Source organism: Eumetopias jubatus, unplaced genomic scaffold, assembly GCF_037043125.1.
Source record: "Eumetopias jubatus isolate StellerSeaLion01/CBP00866 unplaced genomic scaffold, mEumJub1_p1.0 scaffold_4, whole genome shotgun sequence".
Taxonomy (NCBI): domain Eukaryota; kingdom Metazoa; phylum Chordata; class Mammalia; order Carnivora; family Otariidae; genus Eumetopias; species Eumetopias jubatus.
This window is the reverse complement of record NW_028274810.1, coordinates 101,784,878-101,803,267: the sequence shown is the minus strand read 5'-3', so window position 1 is coordinate 101,803,267 and position 18,390 is coordinate 101,784,878. Positions and strand designations below refer to the sequence as shown.

General features: G+C 57.1%; 1 protein-coding gene across 1 annotated transcript in view; it reads left to right on the top strand.

Annotated features, from left to right (window-relative positions):
• CAMTA1 (calmodulin binding transcription activator 1) overlaps positions 1-18,390 on the top strand; it is an 867,769-nt gene that overhangs the window by 747,892 nt on the left and 101,487 nt on the right. Inside the window, exon 7 of the mRNA XM_028108234.2 lies at positions 14,592-14,745. Within this exon, the coding sequence (XP_027964035.1) occupies positions 14,592-14,745 (154 nt within the window). The remainder of the gene's footprint in view (positions 1-14,591; positions 14,746-18,390) is intronic.

Sequence of the window (18,390 nt, the reverse complement as noted above, 5' to 3'; positions counted from 1 at the left end):
TGGCTCCATCGGAGCTGGGATTTGGGAAAATGGGTCCGAGAGTCAGATGGGACCTATGAGAAGGCCAGTGCCAGTGGCGTGGGTGAGGTGATGAGGACCAGACTGGGGCAGTAGCCTTGGGGACGGAGAGAAAGCCTCACTGTTCCCACATTTCTGCACTTCTTCCATTCTGCTGACATCAGCCATGCCTTAGTGAGCGCCTCGAGAGCCGTGGCCATGTGATCCCTCTGGAATTTCCCATTCTGCCCCCACCTGCAAATGTGGGTGTTGCTCTCCAAGCACGGTGCTTGGAGATGCCCCGGGGAGGCTGGAGGATGGCCAGTCTCTCTGTCGCACCATCTGAAGAGGAGTAAGGTCATCCTTTCCCTGTGGCCACAGCAACACCCCCCCCAACCCCGCCAGTGCCTCTGGCACCTGCCAGGAGAGGGGACATTTGGAGGAGGCATCAGAGTGGGTGGGCTCACCCTCCTCTGCCATTGACAAGGGGCCAGTAGGGGCAGCCTGGCACTCAGCCCGCAGTATGCAGCCGCGGGGACCAGGCCTTGACCAGCGCCAGTATTCAGGATGTCAAGCCCTGCCCGTTTGGGGCACAGGCCGGCGTCGCCTGCAAGGGCACGGGCTCTGGGGAAGGGGCGGGCCTGCCGCAGCCACTCTGCAGAGGAGACGGCCCCCGGATTTGCCCGTGTCATTAGTGCGGCAAGCTCCGTTATTACCTGAGGAGGCTTACAGGTTATCAGCCAGCTCCAGGAGCCACTGGAGAAAGGAGGAAGATAAAGAGGGATTTAAAAAGAAAATAACAAAAAGAAAAACTGTAATTTCTAATCCAAACCTCACCCTGCAGTGGCTTTGTTAACCCCCAGTTACTCTTTGAAGACATAAACTGTTGAGTGCTACAATTACTTCAGTGATTACACTTTATCTTGTCCTACCAAGGTATTAAAGAGGAACTGGGGAACACATTAAAAAAACATACAGCCCAATTTAATCATGATTCCCTCTAAAACAATTGCTAGAATCTCACCGTTACAGTTGCTGGAGCATAAAAATCCTATAGATGCTTGGTGGGCCAGGCACAACTCATCCTCTGCTCCCTCCACGCTCAGCCCCTTTGTCAGTCAAGGGAGAGCTTTGGGGACTTATGTCTTTAACAGGACTTAGTGGAGGGGCTCCCCAGATGCTACCCCAGAGCAAAGGAGGGGGTGGCCCAGGTTCCAGCCACCCAGACTTCCCTGCTTCGAGCACCTGCCCCACCGTCGTTACCACCAGGCAGAGGCTGACCTGAAAGCACGAGCTCCGAGAGTGAAGCACAGTGCCCCCGTCCAGCTCACTGGGGATCTCAGGAGCCTATTCATGGTCAAGGTTGCAAAGAAGGGCGTTGGCCAGGAAACCAGCCTCGCTGTGAATGCCACATGGGGTGAACATCCGCCTGTTCTGCCCTGCTGTACTTTCTCTCTGCAAAGCAAGGGAAATGAAGTCATTGCTTTGGGTTGGTTCTGAACCCCAGGAGGGGACAAAAGTAGGAAGCCAGCAGGGGATGGGGAGTTGGGTATGGCTGCCTGACCTCACTCTCACCCTCTCCACTGGGTGACATTAGACGTCACAGCCTCTCTTGGCTCAGTATTCCCAGCTGGAAAGGGAACAGGACAGACGAGTTGGCCTGGGCAATCCCTAAGTTTCTTTCCACCTCAGTTGTCCTCTGTTCCAAGAGGAATACACAGAAGATTCCAGGAGGCCCATGATTTGCAGGATCCTTAAGGATCTTTCACGTACAAATTAAAGTATATAAAGCATCCAGATGAGGAGGTAAGCAATAATTCTTAGAGAAGAATTTGGAAGCCCTGAGGTCATCTGGCATGGGTTTTATCTGGCCGAGGACTGCAGACGACCCCCTTGGCCAGGGAGAACCGCACACGTTCTCACCATGTGACAGGATGGGGTCGGGGTGGGAATTCATGGACACTTAAAATTACAGAATATATCTCGAGAAATATAGTTTTTGTTTTCTTCCAGCTCCTGGAAGATAGCCAGGAATTGCCTCCAAGATCCTGTTTTCATGACTGGACAAGAATGACCCGTGTTTAGCTCATCAAAACCACTCTGAGGGCTTGAGTGTCTGTCCACTGGCGTTCATGATGCTTCCTCAGTGTCAGAGAAGAATTTCTTAACCTTGCCTCAGTGGGCTCCTGTCTCAGGGAATTACACCTCCCAAATAAGAAATGTCTGAATCAACTTGGTTTCGCCCCACACACAAGTGCTGTAAGATCTTGGGGACAGGTGGTCAGTAGCAATACCGAGGGATGAAGTCACACGGGTCTGAGAGGCGATCATGATAATACCTGGCCACTTCAATGTGTTCAAACGCTTATCTCATTTCATCTTCACTACCTCATGGGGTAGGTAGCAGTATTCCCCCCCTTTTACAGGTGAGAAAACTGAGGCACAGAGATGGGCTTGCCCAAGGTCCACAGCTGGGAAGTAGCAGAACCCAGACTTGAACCCTGGCAGGTGTAACCAGAGCACATGTCACTGTCACCTTTAGCATCACATAGACCTTGATTCAAGGTGGCACTTTGGCAGGAGACCTGATTCTTTTCATTTCATGTTCCTGGTGTGTAAAGTAGAGATAATGATAGGAAGTCCTTACCTCGTGGGGTCCTGGCGAGGATTAAATGAGCTAAGGCCTGTGAGGCACTTAGCACCCAGCACTGGAGCGTATGAGTGCTGAATAAATGGTAGCTCTCAGCGATCACAGTGACTGTAGTTGCTGCTGGGACCAGAGGACCGTCTAAATGGTAGAGTGGAGAGAGAGGAGTGGCTTAGCAAAAGGAAGACATATCTGTTTAGGAGTTAAGGTTCTCGTCTGGTTGATGCAACAGAAAATTCAACTTGAACTGGCTTCAGGATAAAAGAAAATTTGGGGGTTTGAGTTACTGAAAAGTCTTGAGGTGTTCTGGCTTCAGGCATGACTGGATCAAGGAGCCTCCAATCAATAACCTGGAGCTTTGGTGTCTCCTTCCCTCAGCTCTACCTCCATGTTGGCTTCCTTCTTGGACTCCATGCCCTGATGGCAAGAGATGGCTTCCAGCAGCCTGAAGCTTCACCCTCCCAGGCTCAGGTCCAGTAGAAAAGAGCATCCCTGCCCCCTAGAGGCTCCAGCCAAGTCCAGGGATTAGCTCTGATTGCCTCTGGTTGCCAGTCATCATGGCCCAGAGAATGCAGGGCTCTAGTTGGCCAGCCTAAGTCACATGCCCCCTCCCTGGACTGAGTCTGAAAGAGATGGTTTGTTCCCTAAAGTACATGTGGATACTTTTATCACAAGAACACCAATGCAGTAGAGTTATGTTCAGCTCTGCCTCCCATTGGTCCTGGAGCTCTGATCAGATCATGTGGCACCTCTCCGTCTGAGGGGGCTCATGTGGCCAGTGGGGACTGTGGCACATGCTCGGCTTCCTCCAGAGCTATTGTGAAGAGCAGATGGACAGGAAAAGCTCCAGAGCATGTCAGATGCCTGGATGATTGTTTGGTGCCATTGTCGTCTGAGGGGGTTGACTCACTGCCTAATGGGGCACGGTTCTGAGCAGAGACACCAGCCCTGGGAGCGAGACGGAGGCACATGTCCTTGGAGAGGAAGGGACAGGGAGGGGAGGGCAATGGGCTTGGCTTCTAGTCTTCCGGGAGCCCACGGCCAAGTCTCAGCCAGAGGCTGATGAGAAGGGGATTGTGTGGCCCACGGATGTGGCTCCTGGGAGGGGAGAGATGTGAGGAGTAGGGACTGCAGCCCCCAAGACCTGAGTACCAAGCATCCATGCTGCTAGCCCTGAGGCCTTCCCCCTAGGTCCCCACTGGGCCAGGGCCTCAAACCCTGAGCAGAACCCTTTCCCTAGAGTTCTGCGTCTCAGCAAAAGGTCCAAGGCGTCTTACCTGAGGGCTGGCTAGAGGGACTCTTGCTGTGACTTTTAATAAATCGAAAATGAGTTCAAGGTGAGTGCCGGAGAAAAACCAACAATCTCATTCAAGCTCAGGCTCTGCCAGCTATAGGGTGACAGCCGCCTGCATCCCTGGCAGGTGCCCCGTAAGTGGGAAATGACATGTAGAGGCTGAGCACCCCGGCCTGTCATCCGGGATCCCCGGATCCCACCTGGGGGGTGCCCCCCAGATCTGGGTCCCAGAGAGAGATGACCCCCAACATCCTGACCTCCTTCCATAACCCCTTACAGATCAGCCACCTAGGAACTAATATCACCCATTAAAAAAAGATCTATTTCTACTTTTCAGCCCATGTCCCCCCTTGGGATAATGAGTCTCGTAGGTTAACTGCCCGTTAACTGCCCGCTGTGCAGAGTTTGTTTGCGCTAAAATTACCGTCCTGAGCTCCAAGGGGAACCCTTATTCTTAGCATTTGGGGATCTGGTGAAAAAGCACACATTCACCTTCTCCCCTTTCTGACCTAAAACACTTAAACTGCATTTCCTCTCGGCTTTTGTCTTTCTGGCCAGAAAAATCCTTATCTTGGTGCCCCAGTGGCCACGGCCCCCCTCCATCGGTAGCCCCCCGCCCCCCCTGCACTCACTAGTCCAGACGACGGTTTGCAATAAAGAGCCTTTGCTACTCCGACTCCAGCTCCCGGGTGCGCCCAGCTCACCAGGCTTGGTCCTTTGGCCCCAGCGACGACTTTGGACACTGGCGTCCGTGAACCCCAGAGGTCTCCCTGGGTTTGCGGAGGGCACCGGGCCCACCCGCTTCCACAGCCAATGTGTTTTACTCTTCCCCAGCGCGCACCGCCTTGCGCGCCTCCCGCGATGGGCTCCGTCTGTCGCTCTGCACCCACTCATGCAACCCCGCCAGAGCCTCTCAGGACCCATCGCAAACTTCGGGCACTTTATGGGCCCTTCGTCACCCATAAAAGTTTAGTGTCATCTGCAAATGAGATTTTATTGGCCATTCCTTCCCTTAGATCATTTGTAACGACTTTAAATAAAGCCAGGCCTGGCCCCGTGCCACCGTGAACTTCACGGCTTCCGTGCGTGCGTCCGGAAAGCTGCCCGCACGCCCTGCCGCCCAGGTGCGCTCGGCAGCCAGGTCTGGCGGCGTGATGAAGCGTTCTCCACCACGGTGGTCGTGCAGGACGGCTTGACCTTCTAGGCGGCCTTTGAGTCAAACCTCCTCAGAGGCTTCCGGAAGGTTGGGACAGGTGGCCTGCCTGGCGCCTCTCGAAGCCCACGCGTCCTTACGTGGGCGGGGCTGGGGGGCTGGGGAGGTGACCCCGCTTCCCGCCAGCACCGCCCGGCGTCCCGGATGTGGCCGGGGCCGTGCCAGGCGCAGGTTCCCGCGTCACCTGCGGGCTGGAGCGGGCAGCGCGGGCCGGCAGCTCAGCCAGCACAGCCCCCGAACTCCGCGCCAGGTGGAAATTGTTTAAGTCTATTCCCGAGACTGGAAAACTCTGGTAATTGTGTAATAACAACGGCAGCGGCGGCACTCGGCAATTACCCAGGGTTTTCATCTTCAGACCACTTTACCCACATTAACTAATTAAGCCTCCCAGCCTCCCTCCAAGCGGGGAAGGACCGCGGCCCCAGACTCCCCGTGGTGCACGCGGCTTAATGACGGCGGCCGGGCGGAAGGGGCGCGGGGACTCCCCCAGGGCGGCCGGCCTCTGCCCCCACGTGGAACAGAGAGAGGATCCCCGCTGGGCATCACCCCAAGATCCACCGCCCCCCCCGCCCTGCGGGGCCCGAGCTGGGGAGCAGGGAGGCCCTCTGTGTCCCCAGCTCCCCGGGCAGAGCCGAGGTCTGGCTCCCGGGGACTGCGCCGCCCGCTGGCTTCACCTATTCACCTCTTCACCTCCAGGGCCCCTCTTTCTGTTCCTTCTCTCCCGCCTTTCTCTGTTTTGGGGTCTTTAGCCACCCCCAACTTTGGGGACCTGGGTCTGCCCCCAGTCGCCAAGTGCTCGGCTCCTGGCTGTCCCCATGCCCCATCTCACACCCCTGCCTGAACACGGGGTGGGGGGGGTCCTGTGGAGGCTCTTGATGTGGAGACCAGGGATCTGCTGCCCCGGCCCTGCCCCGAGAAGCCAGGATTTCCAGCCCCAGCCTTGTTCCCCTCAGCTCCCAGCGCCCTGCATGACCTGCCCAGGCTCCCTCGACTTGGCTGTGTTCTGGTGCAGACGCTACCTAGGCCGCTGCTACCCCGGGCACTGAGGCTGCACCCACAGCATCCATCCCCTCCCCCCCCCCCGCCCCGGCTCTGGCCAGTCCCCTTGGAGCCCCAGGGACCAGGCGGAGGGGAGGTGTGGGACTCAGGGCTGGGTTGAGTTACAGCATCCTGAGCACTGAGAGTCTCCATCCCTGGAAGGCGTAACAGTAGCACCAGCATCCGTGGGGTGTTGAAGGGACTAAGTGAGGAATCGCCAGTGGGGCTTGAAGGTGGGGTCCCGCATGCAGCTGATGCTCAGAAAGCGATCTTTGTAAATAGAGGTGCCCACTGGGAGGTGTGTGCTGGGGGTACAGGCACGTTCCTACCCCCCCCCCCGCTCCCCCGCCTCCCGAGGAGCAGAGAGGATGTAAAATGTGGCAGCGGAGAAGAGAGAACTGGAAGGGGGGTAGCAGCCGGCAGGAGACCTAGGCAGCCGGGCCCGCCCGCCCTGGCCCTCCTCAGGGAGCACAGTTCCTGCGTGTCCTCCAGTCGGCACGACCCTCAGCCTGCCTGCTGGCAGCCCTCAGTGGGGAACTGAGGGGAGAGAACTGGAGCCTGCCCAGGGTCCCATGACTGGCCTTGCCTCGGATGGGGCCATGGCTTTATCCAGAGCAGAGGAGGGATGCCACGCTGCCCCGGGCAGCTGGAGCGCAGGCAAGAGGATTTTTCTCTGCCTTGCAGCACGGTGACACCCACAGCCCTGAGGCGCCTGGTATCATCATTTATTCATTCCCTAATAAATCCTGCCCTTCTTTCTGCCGGCTTTGCACTCCTGTTTTATGGGCCTCTACCCCATTTATGAAGCACCCAGGTACGGGGAAGGCTCTGCCTCTTAAGATCAGGCTTGTGGGGCTTTCGGGATCTGCATAAATGGTGCTCACATGACAGAGGCAATAATAGAATAGGCTTGAGCTGAGTTACTCCCTGTCCCCCTCCCCGGGCCGGCCGTGCGCCGGGCCCACCCCCGCACCCCAGTGGCAAGTGGGGAGGTGTGTGGCACTATTACACGCTATTATGACTTTCTGGGTAATGTATACATTTTCACTATCACACAGCCTCTCTCCTTCATTTTTCATGAGAACTGGCACGAGATTAATGACTGAGCCACAGAAGAAACGGAACGCCATGCCACTCTGATTTATCGACCACTTAGCGTTGATGAAGCTGCAAACAAGAGTCAAACAGATGTTGCAGCTGCATTTTTCTTTATCAAAACCAACAGCTTTTTGCATTTTTAACCACTTCTTGCACTGCTGTCCTGCTTCCTCCACAGAAGGGGGTGCTGGCTCTGGGCCTCCTCCTTCCCATGGCGGGGGAGGAGCCCGGGCCGGGGCTGGGGGGAGCCCCTGGTGCCCAGCAGTGGACAAAATCCAGCGGTGGCCAAGAGGAGGACGTGCCACCTCCCCCCGAGGCTCTGCCTCTGGGCAAGTCAGGGCCCCGAGTGGGGCCTCTGGTGGAGAGCTCACTGCTGCACCTTCAGTCCATTCCAGAGCCTGTTACACACCTGGGGCTAGGCTCTGCATGCAGCAGGTGCGGGCTCAGCTCCCCCCTGCAAACTGGAATGTCCCCCCACCTCCCTTTGAACCTATAGCGGATCACTGAACCCCCATTCAAATCAGCAGTGTCGGTGGCCTTGCTTGTGAGTACTGGCCGTGGGTCAGGCCCAACCTGAGCTCCTTATGGCCTTGCCCCTCTCCCAACCAAGTCAAAGCCAGCCCCCGTCCTCCCCCATGCCAAAGGGCAGACATGGAGGCTCAGGAGGGTCAAGTGCTTGCGCACGCTGGAGCACCCGCCCCTGGGCCCTACCCTGAAACTCTCAGGAGCTGGGAGGCACAGGAGCCGTGGGGCTCTGGCTGCAGGTTGGAAGTTGGAGGTCCCTGGGGACTGGGAGAAGGTTTAGTACCCCGTCCCAGGCTCTGTGCCACTCACCGTGGCTGCCACCAGCTTGGGCTCGTCTGCTGTGCCTCCTGGTCTGTTTTCCTCTTTCCTTCCCCCTCCCCTCTCCTGCCTCTCCCTCTTGCCTCCAGCCCTGGCCTGAGGTCCAGTCCTCCATGGAGGGTGAGTCCAGTTCTCCCGGGCGGGGTCTCTGCCAGGGAAGGTGTGGGAGCCATCAGAGAGACACGCCCACCTCCACCTGCTGCTCTCCCAGGCTGCTTGCTGCACCCACTCACCCCAGGCACGAGGGTCCAGAAATCCCTAGTCACCCCAGGGGCCGCTGCAGATTAATCTGGATCACCAGTGCCGCTCCAGGCGCCCTGGCTGCCGCCTGCCCCAGTCACTGAGCGCCCACACGGTAGTGGCCACCAGCCCCAGGGGGAGCAGGGGTTTTTTTCTTGACCAACGCGGTCTCTCTCTCTCAAATTCCATCACCAGTAATTAAGAAGATTAAATGGGCAGCCGTGCTTTTTCCCCACGGCTGGGCCAGCATCTCCCACCTGCCTCTCCCCACAGGACCCCAGTGGCCCAGGGCACCCAGGTCAGGAGGGACAAGCCCACGACTGAAGGGGACACACAGTCCCCCACCTCGCCCCCCCTTCTGCTCCAGTCTTCCCAAAAGGAAGCCCCACCCCGGGTAAGGGGAGGAACTTTGGCCGTGGCGACCAGGAAGGGGAGACCCATGTGGACAGGGCACCAGATCAGGGCAGGGATTCCTCAGAAACTCGGTGGTCAGGTGAAAGCAGCTCAAATGTCACATGAGCCTTGGGCCAGGCCAGGGATGGTGCCCGGGGAAAGGGGGCAGCTCTTGGGCATCTGAAACCCCAACGCCCCAGAGACCCAAGGAACTGGGGGTGGGAGGCTGTCTTCCAGCAGCTGCTGACAGTCATTTCCTTTGGCTTTGAACTCTATCAATGGTTCCCAGACTGTGTTCCAGAGAACACTAGGGTCCCAAGAGGGACTCAGGCTGACGTTCAAATAAGCTTGGAAAGCCTGTTTACTGCAACACGAATGAGGCTATCCTCCTAAGCCGGGTGTCGTAAAGACTGACAAACCCTGCTGTAAAGGAGCCTGTGTGACTTTGGCAAAGCATCCCCTTTCCGGAACATTCCTAACCCCTCCTGTGCTTTTGGACGTAAAGGTCTTTGACCTGTTCTCCCTAGACTTCCCTTTGTCCCCGAGGGTCAGGTGAATGAAATATGCCATTTGGAGACGGTATCTTAGGAGGCCAACTAACTCCGGCCCCCAGGACACACCCTTCCACCACCTTCAGCCTCCAGACGCGTCTCTGCCCCGCAGAGTCCTGGCAGTCCGGAACTAGGTCAACCAGCAAATCCAAACCTCACATTTTCAGATAAAAACTGGGGTGGCACTGGGTCAAGGGGCGAGCTTAGCCTCCCACCAAGGGGCCAAGGGCTCCTGGGCCCCCTCAGGTGCTGCCACTCCACTTCCAAGAGGACAGACACCTCCTTCTTCCCCTCTTCCTCCTGAGTCCGTATGTCCCTCAGGAAGACACACTGGGGGTCTCCTGGGTGCCCAATGCTGAGTCACCAGGGAGGAGACAGCTGTCCCCATGCTGCTTCCCCCAACGAGGTCGGCTGCCTGGCAGGCTCACTGGCCCGTGCCCCAAGGGCACCCTCGGCACTCGGCAGGTGCTGGCCCTGGGCTTGGGGAGCCAGGCGTTGCAGGAGCCTAGCCAGCGGGGCTCATACATCGGCTGGGAAGACAGGCCAAGCAGTAGGCGCTCAGAGCTCAGAAATGGGGGTGAGAGCCAAACAGGAAGTGGTGAGGGGTGCTGGGACAGCAGGGATGGGGGGCACCCATTCCATGGGGTCTCAGAGTAAGGTGTGCAGGTGGAGGCGGTGGTGAGGTTTGCAGGACCTGTGGGACGGATGGAGCACACCAGCTGGGGAAGGGCTCAGGAGAGAACAGGCCGTCTGGGGAATGGCAGTGTCCAGGTGGGTGGGCCAAGGGGGGTGTGAGACCAGGGGAGAAACAGATGGTCATCCCATAACCATGTCAGGAACGTGAGCTCCCTTCGAAGGGCCAGAGAGGCTGGCCCCATTCACAGGATCAGGGCTGCTGGCCGGAGATAGTGGGTGGGCAGGGAGGCCAGAGCGGAAGTGAGGAGGCCCACGGGGGGTCCTTGCGGCAGAGGTGAGGGCCCAGGGAGCGGGGGGTACAGGGCGGCTGGGAGGAATGACGGAGCTTGTTTGGACTGGCTGCGGAGGGCGAGGGAATGAGAAGAAAGAATGACGTGCACGGCTGGGGGCGGGCAGGGCCCCGGTGGGCCGGGCGGGCCCTGGGGACATCAGGCTCAGCCCTGCTAGCCAGGGGTACTTTGGAAGCCCCAACAAGGGCTGTCAACGGGCAGTTGGACAGATGAGCCTGAGCCAAGCAGAGAGGTGGGGCTGGGGAGAGAAAGCTGGAATCTGCACCACACGGAGGTCGTAAGGCTGCAAAGCCGCAGGAGGTCAGTCGGAAAGGAAGAGGGGCAAGGACCCCGCTGGGAGGCGTAGAGGGGCGTCCCCATGCGCTCAGAGGAACATCGGGGCAGAGGGGCTGCCACAGAGAGGGAGTGCGTTTTAGGTGGACAGACTGCCCGCTAGCTTCACTCTGGTCATTCTGTCAGAGAAATGTCAGAGCTTGGTTTGGTTTGGGGTCTGGTCTGGTGGCAGTGGCAGTAGAAGAGTGGGACTTCTTCCTGTCCAGAGGGGACGTCACACCTCTCAGGGGCCCTGTGGGGGCTGTTTCCACCTGCACGTGAGGAGCTCAAGGCATCAAAAGGAAGGCTGGGTCACCTAGTCCGTTGCGCTTTCCAAAATGTTCTGGAATGTCTCTGAGACTCTTACTTATCCTCAGCCACAGCCCATCCCCATGGGGCTCCCTCCTCTAGGCCTTTGGTACCAGCCCGGGGCCTCCTGGACATTCAGGGGGCTCATCTTCAAGGGTCGTGCTCTCTTCGTGGGGGTCGGCCTCTAGTATGCTCACAGGAGTCCCGTCGCCCAGGGAGGAGCTTCTGGACTGGATGTTGAATGCCCCCCGACCTGTAAGACCAGACCTGGGTGGTAAACCCCAGGGAAACATGCAAGCAGCCCAGGGAAGACAAAGGCAAGCTGGCTGCACAACCATCCAGAATCCAGAGTCCAGGCGGGTCTGCTGGGGTGCGTCCTGGGCTGGGCCCCCCCGAGCTGGGCACAGGCGAGCACCTCTCCAGCCCCCGAGCAGCCCTCAGCCAGGATCTGACACCCTTATGAGCGCTCCACGAAGCTGATGCATTGGGACTCTCTGGCTATTATATTTTTCTGCCAAAAACACCCAATAAAATGCACAACTAATGAATAAAATCATCATGTTGCCAAGAAGCGATGTGTGCCCCAAATTTCCAAAAATACTTCAATCACTCTGTGTCTTAAAACCAGCCCCAGCCAGGAAGTCGTCACTTAAAATTCAGCTCGGGTGTTTCAGACACAGGATCCCCAGGCCCTAGGATGAAATCTGTGCAGAAGACACAGACCATGATGCTCTCTGCTCCTGCAGCCCCTAACCCCAAGCCCAGACTCCTTGAACCTTCCGGGGCTGGCACCTTCCCCCCAAGCGTATCAAGGCCACCGAGCAGCCCAGGCCCAGAGCAAAGGCTCCACGTTGGGCATATTCCCCGATTCAACAGGAACAGTGGTAGATCTAGAATCCCTAAATCAGTAGTTACAGATGTGCGGCGCACAGGCCGCTGGCTCTGTGAACCCCTGAAATGCCGTGTTGATGTGCCTTGGGTAGTTTCTGAAGCTAGACTTGGAATATCCACAGCCTTCATGCAGTTCTCAAAGAGGCCCTTAGAGCCAGACAAGGGTAAGGAACAGCCTTGCCTCTTAGCCTCCTAGGAGTCAGAAAGACTGCTCTGCCCTCCGTAGACCCAGAAACCTGAAGCCACATGTCAGCAGAACACAGGCCTGGGAAGCCTAAGGATGGGGAGTCCTGAGACAGCCCATTTCAATTCTACAAACACGAAGTGAGCTCCTATCATTGCCAGGCACTGTCCCTGTGGTGGCGGAGGTCAAGGAGGCGGAGGCCCACAGACTGTGAAGACACAAACCTCCATCCTGCTATGGTGGATGTATGGAGCGCAGGGTATCAGGGAAGACTTCCTGGAGGAGGAGGCGATCCTTGTGCCTGTCCTCAGAGACTAGATGGAAGCTGGTTATGCAGAAATGCAGCTAGGCCCTGAAGAAGGGACAAAGCTTCCTGAAACTTTGGGTGCACGGTGAACGTGGCCCTTTGCTCCCCAAGCTCCTGCCTGCCCTCCCACCGCCTTGACCCCCCCACAGCCTCCCCAAGCACCCAGGCTGAGCTGCAGCCCTTTCATCTCCCAGGTGGCTGACATCCTAGCTCCTCCCCATGGGGCCGGGCTCCTGCTCGGGGCTGGGATCAGAGGAAGACCCCGGGGGGGGGGGGCGCCTGGGGAGCCTGCAGCCATTTGATCCTTCCTCTGTTGTCTTGCTCAGTGGCTGGTGCTGCAGGCACAGGCTCAGGAAGGAGCCCCCAGCCCAGACGCAACCCTCAGGAGGCCAGTGTGTCTGTAGGAAGAACTCGGAGCAGGGACTTGGGTGTATCACCCCATTTCTCCTTGGCTCCCCCATCTGTGCGATGAGCATAACTTATCTACCCAACGCACCTACCTCTTGGGCATATTGCAAAGATAAAGTGGAATGTGAGGTGGGAAAGCACTTAGACCAAGCAAAAAGAGGCCACCAGATGTCTTGGCAGGCCCTGAATTTGGAATCCGAACCCTGGCTTTCAGCCCAGGCTCTGTCCCCCACCACACAGCTTTGCCACAGTCCGCTGGTTGTAGATGGAGGGCGCTCTGCCCGGCCCAGCCCGCCTCCCTGGCTAGCGCGGGCACCACATACGGTAATGGCTGGAAAGTGCTCTGAGAAGAATAAAGTACCATGCGGATGTCAGGGATTATCAGTATTATTAAGGAGCATGATTACCGCAATCCAGAAAAGCTGCCATTAACGAGAAGGCTCCTGTTCGTGTTGATTTAATTTCCTGGTTAACTGAGCGTTGGCAAGAAAAAAAAAAAAAAACTCTGTGTTTCAACCCTTATTGAAAATCTTTTTAAATTATGCCAGTCTACTTTCTTGCACTGGTCATGGTGTAGTGTTGGGTCTTTATTTATGAACGCATTGATCGATTCACATAGTCATTTATTACTCCTGCTCTGACCATATCCCAAAAGGCAACTGTAGGCCCAGCCTCCTCCATGCCGGGGGTCCTCGCACCCTCCCAGGACTTAACGGGGATATCACTAAGAGAAGGCAGAGAACACAGGTCTGGGGAAAAGCCTGACATCTGGAACCTTCCAACGGGCTGTATCCCCAGCTCCCGCAGGGGCATGTTAATATATTGCCATAGGTTTCCTTATGGTTTCAGCAATGCTTTCTGATAGGGGTAGAAGGTGTTTCTGGATTTACCCAGATGCACTCTAAAGAGCTAAGATTGGGGTGTTGGGTTTTTTTGTGGTTGTTGTTCTTTTTTTTTTTTTTTTTTTTAACAAACTTAAAAGGCAGGCCTGATATGGCCAAGTAAATGGCCTTGCATTCTGGAGGGCCACAGAAAGCCATGGAAGGCCAAGGGTCTTTGCAGGGAAGCTTCTGTCCCACCCGATCCCCTCGGTAGGTCGCTGTCAGCGCTGGTGGCTGGGCAGAAAGGCTCGGAGGGCGTTTTGAATTGATTCTCATGGGAAGCGGCTGACCCATTTCCACAGAACCATCTGGGGACAAAATGAAGTCTTCACATAGAGAGTTCTTTCTGTTCTAAAGGCTTCCCAGGACGAGCGTCCAGAGGCTCTGAGCCACAGCTGCCTCCTGGGTGTTGCTCAGAAGTGACACGCTAATGGGGTTGTTTGTCCAGGGAGAAGCCCACGGGCTGAAGGGCAGAGGGGCATCCGGCCCTTAGAAGTGGGGTGCCTTGCACTCCGGAAACTCTGTTTCCCCCAGGGAGGCAGGGGGTGATGATGCCTGTGTGGGGGACGCCCCGTGAGCTGTGATGAGGAACTGCACGGAGCGGGGGCCAGAGCTCCTGGGCAGCTGTTGGCATAAAGTCCCAGATGTCAGACTAGCGATCTGTCGGGCCTCATGTGTGGTCCTTAGTTACACACAAATCAGCCCATGTGGTTCTCAGTTGGGGGTGAATTTTGTCCCTTGGGGGACAATGGGTAATGGCTGGAGACACTTCTAGTTGTCACAGCTGGGAAAGGGGCAGAGTTTACTAGCATCCCGCGGGCAGAAGCCAGTGCCCAGGGCAGCCCCACACCAGAGAATGATCTGGTTCCAGATGTCAGCAGCGCCAGGGTTGAGAAAGCCTGGTGTAGGGACGCTCAGCCTGCCTGCACCTGCTGGGGGGTCCTCTTGGATGGGCTCCATGCCTCCCTCATGCTGCCAGTCTCTGTACTCTCCCCGCAGAACCCCGACATCGTCCTGGTGCACTATCTGAACGTCCCAGCCATCGAGGACTGCGGTAAGCCATGCGGCCCCATCCTCTGCTCCATCAACACTGACAAGAAGGAGTGGGCAAAGTGGACGAAAGAGGAGCTCATCGGGCAGCTGAAACCCATGTGTGAGTAGCCCTGACCCACCCGGCCCCGGGTCCCACGCTGGAGGCCAGGCCCGCGCCGTGCGGGCGGGTCAGAGGTCCTCTGTGGCCATCCAGCTTGGATGACAGTGACCGTAGCTTTTCTAAGGGGCGCCCCCACCCTACTCTCACTTGATCCTCTGAGCCCCCTCCACGGTAGCCAGGGCACAGAACATCAGGAACTGCGGGCCCATGTTGCAGGTGACAGCAGTGAGGATCAGAGGCACCAGGCCATGTCAGTGAGGAGCGGAGCCGAGAGAGCTCGGCGCTGCCGTCGCGTGGGCCGCAGATGGGAGAGCAGCCGAGGTCTGGGGACAATGAGGCCTGGAGACAGAGGAGGGGCTGGCCAGAGCTGGCCCGCCTCCAGCCTCCAGCCCATCTGCTCCTGGACGGGGGGGGGGGCTGGCTCCGGCGCTGGCTCCCAGACTGGGTGGCATGCAGATGACCAGAATTAGCTGGATTTCATTTTGCCGGCAAAGTGATGTTCTCTGAAGCATCTGTCAGGTGCAGATCGCTGAATGCAGGATGCCGAGTGAGTCTGGAGAGCTGGGCATGGCTGGTGCCTCGCTTCCACGGGCAGCCACTGGGGGCTCTCGGTGGTCTCTCCTGCTGCCTGACTCCAGAAGAACAGACGCGGGTCTGCCAGACCTGAGAAGACCCATCCAGGGCGCAGAGGCCAGGGTTCCAGAACCTCGATCTCTGAGGCTCAGTGCAAAGACATATCATCAAACAGAACCTCAGAGAAGGGGTCCCCAGGCCCCTCAAAGCCCATGCCACCCTTGGAAGTGGGGCTGTAGGGAAGAAGCTGATGGACACCATATACAGAAAGCAGCTGAAATGTCCTTTCCTGGGGGGCCATAAGTGTCCTGTCACTGGGAGTATCCAAGCTGAGGGCTGATGGCACCCGCAGTGACCAGCTCATCCTGAGAGTCCCCCAGTGGTCAGATTGGGGGATTACCCCCCATTTTCAAGGTTGGGGGTTAGGGACAGGAAGGAAAGAGAGATCTGGGTGGGAAGGGAGACCCCCCATAGGCCAGTGGCCCAGCCGCCCAGGGGCTGGGCCCCGAGACTGAGCCATCCTCCTGAGCCAGGTCCCGGTGGGGAGGTCCAGTGACCTTGGCCTTACCGCTCCTGCTGCCAGGAATCTAGAACCAGGAGGCCCGGGGGCCTTTCAGGCTCAGGCTGTGTCCCGTGGAATCCTCCTAAACTGCAGGTGTGACACACCCATCTTGTTTAAACCCCCCAGTGTCCCCAGGGTGGGTCACTCTCCCCTGTCCTCATCTGCTTACCGCACCTCACCCCTCTGCCCTCAGCAGACACATCAGCTCTTCTGCAGGCCCTGCCCCACTATGGGCTTCCCGCTGCCCCCCGCCCCAAGCACACCCAGCTTCCCAGAACCGGCAGGGCAACATCAGACCAAAGTTAGCCGACCATGCTTCACCGGTGGGGCCCCTCTAGCCTCTTCAGTACTCGGCAGAGCACCCAGAAACTTGGAAGACATTGCAGCTAATCCCCAGGAATCTTTCCTGTTCTCCGCCATTCCTTAGAGCCCTGTAAAGTGCTGGGCACATGCACATTGGTGGGATGGTTGAGTGGAAAGTGTCTGGGCCCAGCTTTGGTCCACTCCCCACAGGGGCCTGAGCAATGGACAAAGACCCCCAGTGTCCAGGCCCTGGGAGCCAGGGCTGCTCGGTGGTCCGCTCCAAGGCCAGGCTAGGGGTATGGCGAGCCAGGGCAATGGCACCAGGCTTCCTGGTCTCAGACTGGCCTGCCCACCTCTTCCAATTCAGTACCGAGGTGGGGTCTAAATTACTTGACTTTGGGTTTCCTCCCCCAGGGTCTGTTCACGCTTCCTCCTCAGCAGAGCCTCGGCAGGGCCTGAGCAATGGCTCTGGTAACAGTGGGTGCCAACACCACCTGGGCAGGGCAGGGCAGCCCGAGCCGGGGAAAACAGGAAATGGGCACATCCTGGGTCTGTGACTGCTTCACTGTGTGACCTCAGGCCACCCTCTACACCCCAGTCCCCTTCTATAAGGTGAAAGAAAGAATCCAGAGTCTTTGCACCAAGATCCGTCGCACCCAGCCAGCTCCTCTGGAGGCCTCTGCAGACCCAGGTCCAGTGCTCTGGGGCCACAATTTCACCCCATTTCCAAGGAGGTTCTGGAGACGGTGTTAGCCAGAGGTTAGCCCAAAGGCAAAGATGCCCTTCATGGTGGCCTCCGTGGTCAGCGGCTCGGGCCTGGGTCCTCCCAAATATCGCTTAAGTGCACACAGAGGGTCCTTCTCCTGGAAGTCACCCATGGCCACTGTCCTCATTCTTGTATTCTGTCTGCTCCCTTTTTCTCTCCTCCTTGCCTCTACCTCCCCACAATACCTGCCCCCCCCCCCCCCGCGCATGCAGGACCTCCTCATATCAGACAGGAATGCCACCTCCCTAGGGGCAAGGGGATTAAGCTCCATGAACTCTAGGGGGTGCCATCCAGACCTGAGTCAGCCTCTGATGCTTAACTGGAGGAAACCGTGAATGCCTGCTCAGAAGTCTGCAGTGCATCAAGGAAATTATGTAAAACTACAACAAACTCCCCAAAATCTAATAACGCTTGGCGCGCTCGTGTGTCTGGGGGCGGGGAGCGAGTGTGCACGTGTGTGCGTGGCTCTGGTTAGAGACGTGCAGCCTGGAAGTCAGGCTCCAGTGGAAGCTCTACATGCGATGAGTCTTGGAACACACACAGGGCACCAGCTAACTGTGCTCGGGGAAAGCAGAGGTGCACGGGGGGCCAAGAAGCCATCAGATCTGGTTCCAAAATCAGGCATGCCACCCAACGCTGGAGCCAAACACGTTAGCTTCATCACATTTTCACATAAATCACATTCCTTCAAAGACTTCACAGTTTGATTTCCTGATGTTTCCAAATTTCTCTGCCCTACAGCAGAATTGTCAGTGGTTTAATCAAAATGTTGTGCTTATCAGTGGTGAAAGGAAACTCGGATCCGCAGCACTCGCCTCACCTGTTGCAAGACGGGGGGGACTCCTTGTTCTTGAGCCTGGGGAATCTCACAAATGCTGGCTTCTAAGCCAAATGGATTCTGAGAACCCTACCTTGATATTCGCAATTGTGCTGTTTGGTCTTATGGGGGCTTCCCTTCAATCTGCCATCTGAGGGAGGCCTCTTACAGAATTAAAAAAAAAAAAAATGAAGACGGCGGAAAAATTAAGATATCTGGTTGGAATTACCGATGTGTTTCCAAAGATGCTTCCTATCTTTTGCAATCCCTTCCGTGGCAGTTAGAATATGGGTGCTGCTGTGACAAAGACCAAAAGAACAGTGGCTTTAACAAAAGAGAAGGATATTTCATGCTCACATAGTAGTTCAAGGTTGACATGGCAGCCCCAGAGTGTCGGGGATCAGCCACCTGGGCTCCTTGGGCTGATTGCTCTACCATCCCTAGAACACTGCTCTCTTTTTTGTGGTCCAAAATGGCTGCTTTAGCTCCTGCCATTGCAACTGCATTCCAGCCGGTGGGAAGCAGGGAAGACAAAGTGGAGGGCAAGCTTCTTCCTTTCAAGAACAGGGCCCAGAGGTTGTACACAATACTTGCACTCCTAGGTCATGGGGCCGAATTTGGTCA